The 19,719-nt window shown below is 43.0% G+C and overlaps 2 protein-coding genes across 2 annotated transcripts in view; one reads left to right on the top strand and one right to left on the bottom strand.

The window, feature by feature from the left end:
- LOC132222884 (gastrula zinc finger protein XlCGF26.1-like) overlaps window positions 1-19,719 on the top strand; it is a 64,987-nt gene that overhangs the window by 20,422 nt on the left and 24,846 nt on the right. The gene's annotated exons all lie outside the window — the stretch shown is intronic.
- LOC132222887 (zinc finger protein 551-like) lies at window positions 84-4,542 on the bottom strand. Its single transcript, XM_059678240.1, has 2 exons — window positions 4,282-4,542; window positions 84-2,456 (listed from the first exon to the last, which is right to left on the bottom strand). The coding sequence occupies exons 1-2, from the start codon at window positions 4,400-4,402 to the stop codon at window positions 814-816; spliced, it is 1,764 nt and encodes a 587-aa protein (XP_059534223.1). The 5' UTR covers window positions 4,403-4,542; the 3' UTR covers window positions 84-813.

The raw sequence follows: 19,719 nt of genomic DNA, 5'->3' as shown, positions 1-19,719 counted from the left end.
TGGAGGTAAATACAGGTGTGGCAAATTTAGGTTTAGAGTAGATGGTGTTGAAAATAATGCACTAATAAGTAACAACACAAATATAAAAACACCTTTAAAAAAATCATCATAAACAGAGCAGAGGAGAGCTCAGAGTTTGCAGGTTGGTGAATAAGAAACCCTCAAAATTTATCAAAGCATAATGTGAGTACCATTATGTCCCTGAAAGAGGTAGCACTTCTTAGCTGAGAACAGGTGCTCTGGATGAATCCTGGGTCAGGTCCATTTTCTAGTCATAGAGAAATGAATGAAGATACTGCCAAGAGCTTGGAGGAACCATAATTACCTCAAGCAGAAGCGAGAACACAGAATACATTCCCCTGAGCACCCAGGGAATGTGACCGATGCACACTCCTCAGGTGAGCCAGGTGTTAGCTGTGAAATCTCTTCAGCGATAAACAATCACAGTGACATCATTTGGGTTGTAGGTCTCGGCATGTCAGCAAGTACAATGCAGCTCCTTCAAGTCTCACTTGTACCTCAATTTTATGACAAATCTAGCAGAGTGTATGTTCTCATTAAAGGGGTTTACATTCATGTAAATGGGTCCCATAGAGCCCCTTAAGTGTTCTTACTCTTAGTGAGAAAAATAAAACATTCCCTGCACATTTACATCTTTTCTCCAGTGTGAAACTTCAGATATCTAACCAGGTTATGGTTGTAGCTAAAAGAAATCCCACACTCAATACACTCAACAATGTTAACTCTCTTGTGTTCACTGGGGATAGAGTTTTCACTAAAGGATTTCCCACAATCACTACACTCATATAGCTTTTATCCGGTGTGAACTCTGTGGTGTTTAGTGAGGACAGCCCTTTCACTGAAATGCTTCCCACATTCACTACACTCATATGGCTTTTCTCCAGTGTGAACTCTGTGGTGTTTAGTGAGGTGAGACCTTTGACGAAAGGATATTCCACATTCACTACACTCATATGGCTTTTCTCCAGTGTGAACTCTGTGGTGTTTAGTGAGGGCATTCCTTTCACTGAAATGCTTCCCACATTCGCTACACTCATATGGCTTTTCTCCAGTGTGAACTCTGTGGTGTATAGTAAGGGCAGCCCTTTCTCTGAAATGCTTCCCACATTCACTACACTCATAAGGCTTTTCTCCAGTGTGAACTCTGTGGTGTATAGTGAGGGCAGCCCTTACACTGAAATGATTCCCACATTCACTGCACTCATATGGCTTTTCTCCAGTGTGAACTCTGTGGTGTTTACTGAGGTGAGACCTTTGACGAAAGGATATCCCACATTCACTACACTCATATGGCTTTTCTCCGGTGTGAACTCTGTGGTGTTTAGTGAGGGCTGCCTTTTCTCTGAAATGCTTCCCACATTCGCTACACTCATATGGCTTTTCTCCAGTGTGAACTCTGTGGTGTTTAGTGAGGGCTGCCTTTTCTCTGAAATGCTTCCCACATTCGCTACACTCATATGGCTTTTCTCCAATGTGAACTCTGCGGTGGTTAGAGAGGTGACACATTTGATGAAAGGATATCCCACATTCACTGCACTCATATGGCTTTTCTCCAGTGTGAACTCTGTGGTGTTTAGTGAGGGCAGACTTTTCTATGAAACCCTTCCCACATTCGCTACACTCATATGGCTTTTCTCCAGTGTGAACTCTTTGGTGTATAGTCAGGTGACACTTTTGACGAAAGGATATCCCACATTCACTGCACTCATGTGGCTTTTCTCCAGTGTGAACACTGTGGTGTTTAGTGAGAGCAGTGCTTTCACTGAAGACCTTCCCACAATCGGTACACTCATATGGCTTTTCTCCAGTGTGAACTCTCCCATGTGGAGGGTGGTTAAACATTTGTCTACACACTTCCCCACATTTATTATATTCATAAATCATATCTCCAGAGCAGAGACTTTTCTGATAAGCAACTTTCTGTTTCTGGCTGTCAGCTCTTTCACGTTCAACCCACTGGTGATGTCTTTTTCCACTTAGAAATTCCTGTGAAATCTCATTGTTACTGTGTGGCTCCATAGTGTTCAGAGTGGCCTGGTGTTGGAGAAGCCCTAAAATGGCTGGGGAGTCTTCCCCAACCTCCGTCCTAGCTACAGGCATCCCAGATAAGTAGAAGCAGCAACTGGTCACAAGCAAGGTGCTCTCCATATCTTCCTTCCAGGGCTTCTCTCCACTGGCATCCTTCTGTTGCTGGTGAGGGTTTGCACTGAAACACAAGTCTCTCAAACATGCATCACTTAAGAACACGTTCTTCTCAAAGTAAACCACTTGTAACTCACTCAGGTGCAAAATATCTTTTAACACTGAGAAGCACGGCTTACACAGATGGGTCCTCTGGGTGGCTAAAGCTGTCTCGGAAGCCCTGATCTGAGAATCTCCTACAGATACACAGTGCTCAGAATAGGCCCCCACATCATCCATCTTATGCCAAGGACCTGAAAACAGAGGAATGATGAGGAAATGAATGACTCTGGTGACAGGGGGAAGTCCCATCATAAAAGTGGGTTGCACATACTACATTGGTTTCATGCAATTGGCTGAAAATAAAAGACCCGAAAGATGGATTAGTAAGAGGTCTCTGCGAAGTTCTTGAGCACTGAAGATCACAAAACAAGGGAGACTTCAACAGAAATAGAGCAAAAACATGACAAGCACCACATGGAAGAGAAGCGGACTGTCCAGCTCATTCTGCTGCTAACAGCATTCAGTAGATCAGTGATGGCGAACCTATGACATGCGTGTCAGAGTTGACACACGAACTCATTTTTCTGGTTGATTTTTCTTTGTAAAATGGCATTTAAATACGTAAAATAAATATCACAAATATAAATCTTTGTTTTACTATGGTTGCAAATATCAAAAAACTTTCTATTTTTGACATGGCACCAAAGTTAAGTTAGGGTTTTTCAAAATGCTGACACGCCGAGCTCAAAAGGTTTGCCATCACTGCAGCAGATCTTCTATACTAGTGACACGGGCAAGCTGTGCAGAAGGTTGTTACATCTCATTCCAAGTAAAATCCAATAAACAAGTAGCTGGTATTTTAGGGGTATTTAAGCATATACACTGAGTGGCCAGATTATTATGACCGGCCAGATTATTATGACCACCCCATCAGTATAATGAAATAAATTAGTTATGCAAAGAATAATAATAATAATGATAATAAAACCTTGAGAGTATTTGCTTAGGAAGTTTTCAATATTCAGTATTTTGGAAGTGTCAATGAAGTACTGATGGGGTGGTCATAATAATCTGGCCACTCAGAGTATGTGCTCCTTATAACACTTGCATAGGTCCATGTTGTAGAATACTGCAGAAAGAGATGTGCAAAGAAATAGGTGATGTAAAAAGGACACAAAGGCAAAGATAGCCAAAGCTAGAAAGTCACTGATGAAATGAGAAGCCAGCAAAGTGTCAGATATGGAAAAATAAATGTATTAATGAGGGGTGGCCATTGGAACTTGCACCAAACATCATTACACAGGAGCAGGTTCCTGGTACAATCCGAACATCATCCTTATGTCATAGCTCCCCCGAGCTGCCACTCAGCCAGGCCAGGCTTCCTCTAGGACCATCCTGTACGTTCACCCTAAAGAAACCCAGGGTTCTACCTGCACCTCCTTCTCTAGAAATATCTACAAACCAAATATTCCAAGTATGAATGAAAGACAACAGAGGTGAGCAGCCATCACTTGCCCATAGCATTCGGCTTGCAATAGTATTCACAGAAGGTAATATTACAAACAACAATGGAAGGAGGGTCTTACAATAACAGCCCCTGATTCGTGTATATAAAGAAGATACCTGGCACAGGCATTCACCAAGGTCCTTATCTACAAGAAAGGTGCAGAAGTGAAGGCCAATATCCACTTTGAGCTCCTATCAAAGCTACAAAGTTTCAATTATAGAAGGTAAATAAATCCCAGAATTAAAAAAGAAAAGAAAAGGAGAGGCTGGGAGCTATAGTCACCCTTCCTGGGTGAGGAAGAGCAGGAGGGACCCATTAGGCTGTCTGTAAGACTGCTGACACCCAGACACTTCCTGCAGTTTCTGAGGCAACTGGTGTCAGGGAAGTTTGTGGAGTCTATTGCTCAGGGCTCTCTGAAAGCTCAGCACTGACAGCCACAGCCCATTTCAGAAGACAGTGGGGAAATGAGCAGAGCCCATGGTCTTGCTTTGAGAGAGAGAGTGCTATGTCTGGAGAATAAATAAAGAATGGACATCACTTCAGGACACTAGGAGAGATGAAGGTCTTACCTACGAATGATACAAGTGAAAACACTTCCAGCATCACATCACAGTACAGACGTCTCTGAGCCTCATCAAGGATCTCCCACTCCTCCTGAGCGAACGCAATGGCCACGTCCTCAAAGTTCATATCCTGTCATAATGAGGACAGTACATCCCATGATAAGATTCTCTCTTGAGATGCCAAGTTTGTCACACTCCCCACCCTGCACATCCATCTGCTTCCTCTACTCCCCACATCAGGGAAGACAGCAGGCCTTAGTCCCATCAAAGTCAATCTCTCCTTATATTCCTACTAGAGGCCCGGTGCACAAAAATTTGTGCACTGAGGTGGGGGGGCGTCCCTCAGCCCGGCCTATGCACTCTTGCAGTCTGGGACCCCTCGGAGGATTTCCACCTGCTGGCTTAGGTCCACTCCCTGGTGGATCAGGCCCAAGCTGGAAGTCACACAACCCTCTGGCAGCCCGGCAGCCCTCGGGGGATGTCCACTTGCCAGCAGGGAGCAGGCCTAAGGTGCAGTAGGACATCCTTAGCACTGCTGAGGAAGCAGGAGAGGCTCCTACCACCACCACTAAACTGGCAGCCGTCAGCCTGACTTGTGGCTGAGGAGAGCTACCCCTGTGGGAGTGCACTGACCTCCAGGGGGCAGCTCCTGCATTGAGCGTCTGCCCCTGGTGGTCAGTGTGTGTCATAGTGACCAGTCATTCCCAGTCGTTCTGCTGTTAGGGTCAGTTTGCATATTACCCTTTTATTATATAGGATAGAGGCCTGGTGCATGGGTGGGGGCCGGCTGGTTTGCCCTGAAGGGTGACTTGGATTAGGGTGTGGGTCCCACTGTGGTGCCTGGCCAGCCTGGGTGAGGGGCTGATGGCTGTTTGCAGCTGGTCACATCCCCTTCAGGGTGGGGGGTCCCCACTGGGGTGCCTGGCCAGCCTGGGTAAGGGGCTGATGGCTGTTTGCAGGTTGGCCACACCCCCTTTAGGGTGGGGAGTCCCACTCGGGTGCCTGGCCAGTCTAGGTGAGGGGCTGAGGGCTATTTTCAGGCTGGCGAAGACCCCTGGCGATGGAAGCTCCCAGGCTCTCCTTTTCTTTTCTTTTTTAATTCTGGGATTTATTTACCTTCTATAATTGAAACTTTGTAGCTTTGAGAGGAGCTCAGAGCTGCCCAGGGTGGGCAGGAGGGAAGCCTCCTGGTCACTCCAGCTCTGTGGCCACGGCCAGCTGAAAGCAGGTATCTGCGGTTTATTTACCTTCTAAAATTGAAACTTTGTTGCTGTGAGTGGAGCTCAGAGCCCACCATGGCAAGCGGGAAGCTTGGCTTTCTCCATCACTGGGGCAACCAAGCCTCCTGCTTGCTCCAGCTCCGTGGCTGCCAGCCACCATCTTGTTTGGTTAATTTGCATATAGTCACTCTGACTGGCTGGTGGGCGTGGCTTAAGGCATAGGGAAGGCACAGGCAATTTGCATGTTTGTCTTTTATTACTGTAGATTGATGCTGTTTCTCTCACAACAATAAAGGTAGATGAGCAGTTATAACATACCTGTGCTCTGGGCCTCAAATGAGAGTCTGACTGCCCCTTTTCAATAACAGTGGCTGTCAGTAACATAGGGTAGGACGAGATGTTGCACATAAAGGGAGTGTGAGTGACTTGACACTGGTCTTGTCATGCAATACCCATGTTGTCCTCCAAATTGTCCCTCAAAGACACCAAAATGGTAATGCACATTACACTTCTGATTCCAATCCCAGTTTGATGAGGCCATCACTTTGCATTACCTGCTGCCTGTAGTTCTTTGATCCACACTTGTCTCACAGCTTCATTCCCAGAGGCACATCTTCACTAATGACATCAATAAGCCATCACAAGGACAGGTTGTTTTCTAACTAGCTTATTTTCTAAAATTCTAGTTCACCACCTCTGTAATATATTTCTCTCTCAACCTTCTCTGTTCTCCCTTCCCCATGCTGGTGGAGATTTTCAAGTGCAGGTGACACTGATGTATGCTCTCATTCCTATTGTTCACTGGGTCAGCCCTCAACTAGAAATGACAGGTGGGCACATATATGTCACCTAAGCTCTGGACCTCGCATGTAGCACCATAACAACCCACCTTGTTAGAAATTATCCTAAAATTTCCCATATCATATCACGAAGACACCATCAGAAATGGACTCCCTTTTACTTCCCACGTCTGTCAATGTTAGTGCCCGGCTGCTCTGGTTTTAGTCCCAGGGACCACACTGATGTCATCATGCCCTGTGGGTGACTGTGCAGCTCAGCCCGGTTCCCCCACCTGCTACACTGACATAAAGGGCACCTCCCATACTGTTCTTTGGATCATTCATTGCATGCTCTGCCCTGAAGAGAACCATGATTGCTAGTCACCACAGGTCCCTGGGCTGTGCTGGTGTTCACATGTGTGTGGACTGACTAGTTGATTAAAACACAAATATTGATTTGAGACAGGGAAACAGGGATATATATATATATATATATATATATATATTCAGATTATTATGACCAGCCAAATTATTATGACTATCCCATCAGCACAATGAAGTGAATTAGTTATGCAAATAATAATAATACTAATAATACCTTGAGAGTATTTTCTTAGAAAGTTTTCAATATTCAGTATTTTTGGAAGTGTCAATGAGGTACTGATAGGGAGGTCATAATAATACGGCCACTCAGTGTGTGTATATATATATATATATAGAGAGAGAGAGAGAGAGAGAGAGAGAATTTTTTCCCATTAATTTTATATATTCTTTGATTAACTCTTGTAATTGATCTCACCAGGGGTGGAATTTGCAACATTCCATTATTGAAATTGTTCTCTGACCCACTTAGCTGTTTGACCTCGGTCAGACATATGTGACATTTTAAGTAAAACAACCCAATAATGTACCTGAGAATAGATAGATACAAAACCCATCATGATGACAGATAGTGGTGGAAAGCTAGAATAGGATTCATGGGATTTCATAAGTGTCTTTTTTACAAGAAAATATTTAAAGTAAGCTATTTCAATGTCAGACTTTATTACTGCATCAACTATTTCATAGGCCGAGAATGAAGCACTGATAAGGGCAGGGGGAACTTGGTATCAACGAAGCAGTCGTTCCCAGAGGAGAACCAAGATGGCGGCATAGGTTAACGCCGGAGTTTGCTGCTTTGAACAACTACTTCAAAAGTGAAACCAAAAAACGGAAGGGACATCACCCAGAACCACAGGAACGCTGGCTGAGTGGAAGTCCTACAACTAGGAGGAAAGAGAAACGCATACGGACACTCAGAGGAGGCGCAGTGCTGAAGTCAAATTCTGAGGTCGGAGTGCGCGGAGCGGGCTGGTGGCCGAGGGCGCGGTTGTTGTTTTCAATCGGGAGGGAGTCGCAGACTCTGAGAACCAGATCCGGGCGAGTCTTTAGGGACCCAGACTCAAACGGGAGAAGCGGGACTGTCTGGCTTCGGTCAGAGCGAGTGCAGCTTTCTCTCCGAGCTTTGCAGCGGGTGCTGGGACTCAGAGAGGCAGAGCCCCTTGGGACAGGACTGAGAGCCGCCATAACTGCTCTCTCCGGCCCACCCTGTTGATCCTGTGCGACCCGCCCCGCCCAAGCCCTGCACAGAGGCATTTGCCGGATAGCCTCAGGCAAAGGCTAGATTAGCACCTCCCTAGAGGACAGAAGTTCTCTCACTGCTGACACTCATAGCTGATTCTCATAGCCACTTGGCCTGGAGGTCAAACCCTCCCTGGAATTAGCTACAACAATCAAGATTTATCTATAAGACTGCGAACAAAGACCACTAGGGGGTGCACCAAGGAAGCATAACAAAATGCGGAGACAAAGAAACAGGACAAAATTGTCAATGGAAGAAATAGAGTTCAGAACCACACTTTTAAGGTCTCTCAAGAACTGTTTAGAAGCTGCCGATAAACTTAATGAGATCTACACGAAAACTAATAAGACCCTCGATCTTATATTGGGGAACCAACTAGAAATTAAGCACACACGGACTGAAATAACGAATATTATACAGACGCCCGACAGCAGACCAGAGGAGCGCAAGAATCATGTCAATGATTTGAAATGCGAGAAAGCAAAAAACATCCAACGGGAAAAGCAAAATGAAAAAAGAATCCAAAAATGCGAGGATAGTGTAAGGAGCCTCTGGGACAGCTTCAAGCGTACCAACATCAGAATTATAGGGGTGCCAGAAGATGAGAGAGACCAAGATATTGAAAACCTATTTGAAGAAATAATGACAGAAAACTTCCCCCACCTGGTGAAAGAAATGGACTTACAGGTCCAAGAAGCGCGGAGAACCCCAAACAAAAGGAATCCAAAGAGGACCACACCAAGACACATCATAATTAAAATGCCAAGAGCAAAAGATAAAGAGAGAATCTTAAAAACAGCAAGAGAAAGAAACTCAGTTACCTACAAGGGAATACCCATACGACTGTCAGCTGATTTCTCAACAGAAACTTTGCAGGCCAGAAGGGAGTGGCAAGAAATATTCAAAGTGATGAATACCAAGAACCTACAACCAAGATTACTTTATCCAGCAAAGCTATCATTCAGAATTGAAGGTCAGATAAAGAGCTTCACAGATAAGGAAAAGCTAAAGGAGTTCATCACCACCAAACCAGGATTATATGAAATGCTGAAAGGTATCCTTTAAGAAGAGGAAGAGGAAGAAAAAGGTAAAGATACAAATTATGAACAACAAATATGCATCTATCAACAAGTGAATCTAAGAATCAAGTGAATAAATAATCTGATGAACAGAATGAACTGTTGATTATAATAGAATCAGGGACATAGAAAGGGAATGGACTGACTATTCTTGGGGGGGAAAGGGGTGTGGGAGATGCAGGAAGAGACTGGACAAAAATCGTGCACCTATGGATGAGGACAGTGGGTGGGGAGTGAGGGCGGAGGGTGGGGCGGGAACTGGGAGGAGGGGAGTTATGGGGGGGAAAAAAAAGGAACAAATGTAATAATCTGAACAATAAAGATTTAATTTAAAAAAAAAACAAAAAAAACGATGCAGTCATGCAGGGAAAACCAAAAGGATATATATTTTTTTAATGTCCATTTTAGATCAATTCTACTTAAATCAGTTTTTTAAAAAAGTTTAAACTTGATGTTTTCCAATAATTTTACTGTTTTATTATGAAAAATATTTTTTTAAAATATATTTTATTGAGATTTTACAGAGAGGAAGGGAGAGAGGTAGACAGTTAGAAACATCGATGAGAGATAAACATCGATCAGCTGCCTCTTGCACATCCCCTACTGGGGATGTGCCCGCAACCCAGGTACATGCCCTTGACCGGAATCGAACCTGGAACCCTTCAGTCCGCAGGCCGACGCTCTATCCACTGAGCCAAACCGGTCTCGGCAAAATTTTTGAACATAATGGGTGCTACTGTATCAGCATATTGGAAATAAAAAATACAATGATGTACTACTGAAATATCTTATCATGTCCATGTTCAGAGCCATCATTTTGGCCGTTTGAACCTCACAATGATGAGAGTATTTACACAAGGGATATTAATAAAGATTACAATCCTAGACTTCACTTGAATTTTGAATGCTTAGACTTAAATAAGAATGCTGGAGAATGTTACCAATACAGATTAAACCTGTGAGAGTATGATATAAGTGGGTTTAAATTGTACCTACGAAAAATATGGGGGGAAATTTTCCATTCCAATATTCAAGTCCTATGGTTCCATATACATAGCAAAAAAGTTACTTGAGTAACTGAGGTATGAGTGAACTTCGAATATTTCTTAAATTGTGCACTGTCCTCCTATTGGTTAAATAATAAATTCACACACACACATATTAGAGGCCTGGTGCATGAAATTCTAGCACTAGGGAGAGGGTGGTCCCTCAGCTTGGCCTGAGCCCTCTCACAGTCTGGGAGCCCTTGGGAGATGTCAGACTGACAGCTTAGGCCCGCTCCCCAAGGGGAGCCACGGAGGTGGGAGAGGCTTCTGCCACCTCCACTGCACTTGCAAGCTGTGAGCCCAGCTTCTGGCTGAGCAGCGCTCCCCTGTGGCAGCGCACTGACAACCAGGGTGCAGCTCCTGCATTGAGCGTCTGTACCCTAGTTGTCAGTGCGCATCACAGTGACCAGTTGTTCTGCTGTTCGGTCTCTTTGCGTATTAGCCTATACTTTTACGAATTTCACAGAGGGAGAGAGAGAGAGAAAGAGATAGAGAGAGAGAGATCGATGATGAGAGAGAATAATTGATCGCCTGCCTCCTGTGCACACCCCACTAGGAATGGAGCCCACAACTGGGCATGTGCCCTTGACTTGAATTGAACCTGGGACCCTTCAGTCCACAGGCTGACGTTCTATCCACTGAGGCAAACAAGCTAGGGCTCATTTTATATTTTTAATTTCTTATTGTTAAAAGAATTACTTATGTCCCATTTTCAACCCTTTGACCTCTCCAGCCAAACCCCTCCTCCCCCACCTTGGCTTCCACTCCCACATTGTCTGGGCCCATTGATTATGCTTATACACATACAAGTTCTTTGGCTGATCTCTTATGCTCCAAACCCCGCTAACCCTCTCATGCCTTTTTTCTGAGGTTTGAAGGTCTCTTTGATGCTTTTGTCTCTGAATCTATTTTTGTTCATCACTTTATGCCAGTGGTCCTCAACCTTCCTAGTGCCGCGACCCTTTAATAAAGTTCCTCATGTTGTGGCGACCCCCAATTTCATTGTTACAAATTGAACATAATTAAAGCATAGTGATTAATCACAAAAACAATATATAATTATATATGTTTTCCAATGGTCTTAGGCGACCCCTGTGAAAGGGTCGTTTAACCCCCAAAGGGGCCGCGACCCACAGGTTGAGAACCGCTGGTTTATGCTGTTCATTATATTCCACAAATGATGATATCATGTGATACTGATCTTTCTCTGACTGGCTTATTTTGCTTAGCATAATGCTCTCCAGGTAATAAATTCATTTTAAAAATTGTTAAAACATTCTGAGCAGACATTTTAACAAATATGATAAAGACAATGTGAATATATGTATGAAACAAATGCTCACCATCAAAAATTGTTAGGTAAATGAAAGTAAAACAAAGGTGAGGTAATCCTATACTCATTTATTGGGCTAGTATTTCAAAAATTTACCATCATATGTGCTGGCAAAGTTTCAGAAAAATAGGAATTTTCATTACTGTGGGTGGGTGGGTGGGAATGCAAAGAAAATAAGCATTTTAGATCACAGTTCCACATATCTTACAATGTAAAACATTCACCTACACAACAACAGTTTGATCAGTAAAACACACAACTAGATAACGAACTGAACACAATATGCCCAGCAGATTTCTCTATAATACCCCAAACCTGGAAATAACCAAAGTCATAGACACATAATTAAAGTAGTAATTCACAGTACACAATTTGTGTTGAATCTCAAAATAACTATGTAGGGTGAAGGAAACCAATATTTGTTAAAGAGCACACACCTTCTAGTGCCTATAAGATTATGAAAAATATGCACTACTGTGTTGTAATGGAAGGAAAATCAATGCCTACTTGTAGGACTGGGGAAGGTAGAGAGAGAGTTTGTAAAAGGGCAGAAGGTAAATATAGGGTATGCCAAAAGTAGGGTTAGAGTTGTTGGTATGGGAAGTAATACAATAATTTACAAATAATAATATAAGAATTTACTCTGCCCTGATTAATGTTACTCACTCAGTTAGGCATCATCCCGTACACTTAAAGGTCACTACAACAGGTCAGGGCACTAGAACATGTCTTCCTCAAACCCCAGTAGGGGGCATGCAAGAGGCATCAGATTAACATATGTCTCTCATATAGATGTTTCTCTCTCCCCCCTTCCTTCCCATTCTCCCTAAAAGAATCAATAAAAGTCATGTTTAAAATACTTTTTTAAAAACAATAAACTATGTGTTTTGGGTGCTCACTATTGTAAACCTATTTTTGCTCCACCCTGTACATTGGTGACAGATAAGTTTATTTCATGTGTGACTACTTCATAGCTTTATATGTACATCAAACCTCACCAAATAGTACATATTAAAAAAGTGCAGCTTGTTGCATGTCATTTCTCATATCCTGGAAGGAACAGCCTTGCCATAGTCCCAGCAAATATTGGTAAGCAATTTAGACTATAATCATCAGAATCCATAGGAATGTTGACTGGTTGCAAGAAACATCCTGGCACTGATTATAGGATTATTCTTCCTCTACCTTTTAATTCTTGTATGTTGAGCATCAACCTAGAGATGAACACCCTAGGGGGGCCAAAAGAATAGCAAAATTATGAGATTATTTTCTCTGCCAATGACTTCAGTCATAGTAAACAGGTATGGAGGTCCTGAGAACATCTGTACACAAACATCACGCAAGCCACAGGCCCTGCAACATTTGTGGAAAACATTCAGAAGAGGCATTTTTCAACTAATTTACTGCACTCTCTCCCACTTACGACTGAAACAGCGCTTCTGCCCTAATTGTGGTTGCGCGCAACCCCCAGATTCTTACCACAAATGACACCAGCCTGTGGAATTTAGTACATCATGACATATGGATCATTTGCTGAGACTTATGTCATACACACTGTGAACAAAGTGCTTCACAGAAGCACAACAAAGACCTCCTCTTCAGGGTGACCTTTGACTTCACCAATAATAGAGGTACCAGGCTGCAAATTAGAACCATCAAGTCCTGCAGTCTTGCTTTCAAGGCTTTCAGCAGAAATGCAAAATAAGCAAATAATGGCCAAAGAGTGATTTTCTGCCATCATGATGTCCCTTCAGAAGCACTGAAAGTTTGGGATCCCCACAATATCTCTTCCCCTCTACCTGCTGACAGATCACAAGGGTGCTTTCAATTCATCCCAGGCAGAGAATAGAACCAATAAATTAAAGGTACAAATGCAAAAAGCACCTTTAGAAAAAGATCATAAACCAGAGCCATATACAGCAAGTGGTTTGCATGTTGGTGAATAACTACCTGAAAGAATTCATCACAGCACAATGTGAGAAGCACAATGTCCCTGAAAGGTGTAGCACGTCTTAGGATTGTGGTCTGGGGGAAACAATGGTTAGGTCCTTCCTTAGTCAGAGACAAAGGAGTGAAGATCCTAAGAGCTCGGAGTACGCATCATTTCCTCAAACATAAGTAAGAATACAGAACTCATTGTTTTCTGAGCACTCAGGACTTCCCACAATCAGTACACACATATAGCTTTTCTCTAGTGTGAACTCTCCTGTGGATAAGGAGGTGATTGTTGCAGGTAAAAGATTTCCCATATTCACTACACTCATAAGGTTTTGAAGCACTGTGAACTCTCTGTGGAATTTACTGTGAAGTTACTGTGTTGCCTAAAGGACTTCCAACAATCACTACACTCATATAGCTTTTCTCTAGTGAGAGCGCTGTGATGTTGAATGAGGGTAGACCTGTGTGTAAATGACTTCCCACAGTTACTACACTCATATGGCTTTTCTCCAGTGTGAACTCTCCTGTGGATAAGGAGGTGATTATTACAGGTAAAGGATTTCCCACACTCATTATATTCATAAGGTTTTTCACCAGTGTGACCTCTCTGGTGTTGACTGATGGTACTGCTTTGCTTGAACGACTTCCTGCAATCACGACACTCATTCAGCTTTTCTCCAGTGTGGACTTTGTTGTTGTTGAATGAGTTTGGACCTCAGGATGACGGACTTCTCACGATCACTACACTCATATTGCTTTTCTACAGTGTAAACTCTTCTATGATGAATGAGGATAAAGATTTTTCTAAAAGCTTTTCCACATTTTTTACACTTATAAATCACTACTCTGGAGCAGACAACCTGATGTTGAACAACTTTCTGGTTGTGACTGGCAGCTTTTCACATTCAGCCCACTCGTCATGACGTCTTCCACTGAGAAATTCTTGTGAAATCTCACTACGCAGTGTTAAAAGTGGCCTGGTGCTGGAGAATGTCTGAGATGGCTGGCAGGTCTTTCCGAAACTCCCTAATGCTTGAAGGCACCCATATTAAGTAAAAGCTGCACTGGGACACAAGTGAGGCCCTGTCCATATTTTCTTTCCAGGGCTTCTGTCCACTGGCATCTCTCTGTTGCTGGTGAGGGTTTGCAATGAAACAGAAGTCTCTCGCACATATATGTTACGGATGAAGGCTTTCTGCTCAAAATATACTGCTTGTAACTCAGTCAGGTCCAAAATATCTTTTAAGACTGAGAAAAAGATAGGTCTTCTGGGTTGCTGGGGCTGTGTTAAAAGCCCTGACATGACTCTCCTGGTACATATACACTCTGCTCAGAATTGGTCTCCTTATCATCCATTTTATGCCAACAGCGTGAAAATAGAAAAATGGTGAGGAACTGAATGCTAACTGTGGTGACAGGTGGAAGTCCCTTTACAAAAGTGTGTTGCACATAACAAGGTTCCGTGCAATTGACTCAAAACAAAAGATCTATAGGAAGGATTATAAGTTAATCCCATGATGGTCTGGGCTACTGAAGATCACAAAACAAGGAAGATCTCAAACAAAATATGACACACGCAGTAAGCACCACGTGGAAGAGAAGCAGGATCTTCAGCTTATTCTTCTGCTAACAGAGTTGAGCATGGTTTGTCTGCTGGTGACGTGGAAAGCTGTGCTGAAATATGGTTATGTCTCATTCCAAGTAATCTATATATATAAAAGGGTAATATGCAAAGTGACCCCTCGGGAGTTCAACTTGGAGAACGATCTCTCGCTATGACATGCGCTGACCACCAGGAGGCAGTGCGGAACATGGTGGGTGACCAATGTCAGCAGGAGGGCGTGGGCAACGAGGGAAGGAGGAGGCAGGGGAACCATGCAGCAGCAGCAAGAGGGGGAAACCATGCGGTGGTGGCACACGTGTGGCAAGGGATGGAGGAGGTGGGGAGGCAGAAAATCTGATCGGCCATGATTGCCAGCCTGGCCTAGGGACCCTACCCATGGACAAATTTTATGCACCGGGCCTCTACTATTTAATAAATTAGTAGCTGATGTTCAAGAACTATTTAAGCTTGTAGGTGCATCTCATAACACATGTACAGGTCAATGTTAGAGAATACGGAAGATGGAGCAATGCAGAAGAACAGGTGATGCAAAAAGGCCACACAGTTGAAGGTAGTCAAAGGCCAGGAAGTGACAGGTGAAATGACAAGTTAGCACAGTGTCAAGTATGGCAAAAAAAAAAAAAAAGTAGAAATGTAGTATTAGCCATTGCGACTAGACAAGAAGAAGAAATAAAAGGCATCCAAATTGGAAAAGAAGAAGTAAAACTGTCCTTATTCGCAGATGACATGATATTGTACATAAAAAACCCTAAAGACTCCATCATACAAAATCAACACCAAGAAATCTATGGCATTTCTATACACCAATAGTGAATTTACAGAAAGAGAGACTAAAAAAGCAATCACATTTACTATCACACCAAAAAAATTAAGGTACCTAGGAATAAACCTAACTAAAGAGGTAAAAGACCTCTACTCAGAAAACTACAGGACGTTGAAAAAAGAGATAGAGGAAGACATAAACAGATGAAAGAACATACAATGTTCATGGATTGGTAGAATCAACATCATTAAAATGTCCATACTACTCAAAGCAATCTACAAGTTCAACGCACTTCCCATTAGAATACTAACAGCATATTTTACAGACCTAGAACGAACTCTCCAATTCATCTGGAATAAAAAAAGACCCCGAATAGCTACAGCGATCCTGAGAAAGAAGAACAAAGTAGGTGTGATCTCATGGCACAAAAACAGACATACAGATCAATGGAATAGAATAGAGAATCCAGAAATCAGCCCGAACCAATATGCTCAATTAATATTTGACAAAGGAGGCAAGAATTTACAATGGAGTCAAGATAGTCTCTTCAATAAATGGTGTTGGGAAAATTGAACAGATACATCCAATAAAATGAAACTAGACCACCAACTTACACAATACACAAAAATAAACTCAAAATGGATAAAGGACTTAAGTGTAAGACGGGAAACCATAAAAATACTAGAGGAATCCAAAGGCAACTAAATCTCAGACTTATGCCGAAGCAATTTCTTCACTGATACAGCTCCTAGACCTGGGGCATTGGAAACTAAAGAGAAAATAAACAAATGGGACTACATCAAAATAAAAAGCTTCTGCACAGCAAAAGAAACCATCAACAAAACAACAAGAAAGCCCACTGCGTGGGAGTACATACTTGCCAATGTTATCACCAATAAGGGTTTAATCTCCAACATTTATAGGGAACTCATACAACTTAACAAAAGGAAGATTACCAATCCAATCAAAAAATGGGCAAAGGACCTAAATAGACACTTTTCAAAAGAGGACATTCAGAAAGCCAAGAGACATATGAAAACATGCTTCAAGTCACTAATCATCCGAGAGATGCAAATCAAAACAACAATGAGGTACCATCTCACACCTGTCAGAATGGCTATCATCAACAAATCAACAAAAGACAAGTGCTGGAGAGGATGTGGAGAAAAGGGAACACTCGTGCACTGCTGGTGGGAATGCAGACTGGTGCAGCCACTATGGAAGACAGTATGGAGTTTCCTCAAAAATTTAAAAAGTTAAATTTGACCCAGTAATCCCACTTCTAGGAATATATCCCAAGAAACCTGAAACACCAATCAGAAAGGATATATGCATTCCTATGTTCATAGCAGCACAAGTTACCATAGTGAAGATCTGGAAACAGCCTAAGTGGCCAACAGCAGATGAATGGATTAGAAAACTGTAGTACATCTACACTATGGAATACTATGCTGCTATAAAAAAAGAAGGAATTCTTACCATTTGCAGCAGCATGGATGGAACTGGAGAGCATTATACTAAGTGAAATAAGCCAGTCAATGAAAGAAAAATGCCACATGATCTCACTCATTTATGGATAATAAAGACCATTACAAACTGATGAAGAAAAATAGATACAGAGGCAAAGCAGCATCAAACAGACTGTCAAACTACAGTGGGAAGGCTGGGGAGGGTTGCAGGGCTGGAGTGGGGGGTAAGAGATCAACCGAAGGACTTGTATGCATGCATATAAGCATAACCAATGGACATAAGACACTGGGCAGTAGGGGAGGCGGAGGGAATGTCAAGGGGGGAAAAAAGAGGCATATGTGATACTCTTTGTAATACTTTAACCAATAAAACAAAATTTAAAAAAATAAATAAATAAATAAAAAGAAAAGGTAGAAATGTGCTACTGCCCATGGTACTTGCACCTAAACACTGTTGGAAATGAGCAGGTGCTTGGTATCATCTAAACACCACCCTTACTTACATCATATCTAGCCCACAGTTGCAACTCAACAGGGCAGGCCTCTTCTGAGACCATCCTGCATGTTCACCCTGTAAAAAAATATCAGGGTTCATCCTGTACATTCTTCTGTACAAATATGTACAACAGAAATATTCCAAGTATTAATGAAAGATGACAGAGATGGGCAGCCAGCACTGGCCTAGAGCAATTTGGCTTGCAATTGTATTTACAGAAGATAATATTACAAACAACTGAAGTGTGAGCTTGTAAGTACAATTTAAGGTTCATGTAAGTAAAGACCCTAACCTGGCACAGGCAGTCACCAAGGACCTTTGGCTAGAGGAAGGAGGTAGAAATCGAAGCCGTGGATCTGGACAAAGTCATCCTCCCAGGGAGAGAAACAGCAGGTGGGACCCATTAAGCTGTCTATAAGACTCCTGACTCCCAGACACATCCTGCACTGTCTGAGGCAATGAGTGTTAGGGATGTTTGTGGAGTCCTTGGCTCAGGGCTCTCCACAGACCTCACCCATGGCAGCCACAGCACATCTGACAAGACATTGGGGAAAGTAGCAGAGCCCATGGTCTGGCTGTAGAGGAGCGAAAGCTACATCAGAGGAATAAAGGAAGAGCGGAGATCATCTCAGGACATGGGGAGAATGTGAAGGTCTTACCTACAGATGATAAAAGTGCAAGAACTTCCAGCATCACATCCCAATAGAGAAGTCTCTGAGGCTCATCAAGGAGTCCCTATTCCTCCTGAGGGAAAGCAATGTCCACGTCCTCAAAGTTCATATACTGTCATAATGGGGACAGTACAGCCCGGAACCAGATTCACTCCTAAGGTTCCAACTCTGTCATATTCCATCCTACACATCAATCTGCTCTCTCCACTCTACACACCAGAGAGGATGCCAGGCCTTCATAACATGAAAATCACTGTCATCTTATATTTCTAGTGATATTTTGTCTTCCCACAATAAAGGCAGTTGAGCAGATAGAACATAACTGAGCTATGGGATTCACATTTTCGCCATACTTCCTCTTGACTAGTAGAGTCAAGAACAGAGGGTAGGAAGAAATGTTGGCCATAAAGAGAGTGTGAGTGATTTGATATTGGTCTTGTCAGGCATTACCTTTGTAGTCCCTCAGATTGTTCCTCAAAGACACCAAAAAGTTGGCATCACACTTCACCCTCAAACCACAATCCCAGGGTGCTGAGCTCATCGCTTTGTACTACCTGCTGCACATAGTTCTTTGAACACTTCTCTCACACAGCTTCATTCCCAGAGGCACAACCTCAAAGGTAATGCAAATTTGCTGTGGCGAGGATGGGTTGTTTCCTAATTACCTTACTTTCCAAAATTATAGATTGCCACCTCCATAATCCATTTCTCTCTTACCCTTCTCCCTTACCCATGCCCGTGGAGATTTCCAAGCCTGGGTAACACTGATGTATGCTATCTCATTCCTAAGAATCAGTGTGTCTCCCCCAACAACAAAAGGCAGGTGGGTACATAAATGTCACCTAAGTCCTGAACCTGGCAGGTAGCACCAAAACACCTCTTTTCAGGCAATTACCCCCAAATAACCCTTATTTTATCATCCAGACTCCACCAGAAATGGACTCTCCCTTCATTCACTCTTATGTCAATGTCAGGGTGCTCTGGCCATGAAGTCACACTCCCTCTCCAAGTGCACATCACTCTATCTTCCACACCTTTCTCACACCTCCAGTCCCGGACCCCACAGTCATCTCCTTGTGCTCTTACTTGGTGAAGATCTGGAAACAGCCTGATACAGCTGTTGTCCTGATACTCAGCCTGATACTCAGCATGTGTTGTCCAGAGAATGCTTGCCAAGTTCAAACAGGATCACGTACTGCCCTGACTCTGATAGTCCACACTCATAGAGGCAGCCTTCAGTCCTGCTATGAAAGCCTCTCTCCATGACTGTTTTTCCTTCAATCTAACCTATGAAGAACCACAATCAGATCTCAGATACCCTGAACCCACCTCCCCTGGTGTTGCACTTGATGTCCTTTCACCAGTCACAGCCAACATCTCTCCACTTAACCGTTACTCAAGTCCC

Source organism: Myotis daubentonii, chromosome 21 (assembly GCF_963259705.1).
Source record: "Myotis daubentonii chromosome 21, mMyoDau2.1, whole genome shotgun sequence".
Lineage (NCBI taxonomy): Eukaryota > Metazoa > Chordata > Mammalia > Chiroptera > Vespertilionidae > Myotis > Myotis daubentonii.
This window is presented reverse-complemented; position numbering and strand designations above follow the sequence as displayed.

What these genes read in the sequence shown, in the direction of transcription:
- LOC132222887 (XM_059678240.1), bottom strand. Translation starts at nt 4,402, where the DNA reads ATGAACTTTGAGGACGTGGCCATTGCGTTCGCTCAGGAGGAGTGGGAG. An exon ending in TTCACTTGTATCATTCGTAG is followed by an intron (nt 2,457 to 4,281) that starts GTAAGACCTTCA and finishes CTCTGTTTTCAG; the next exon opens with GTCCTTGGCATAAGATGGAT.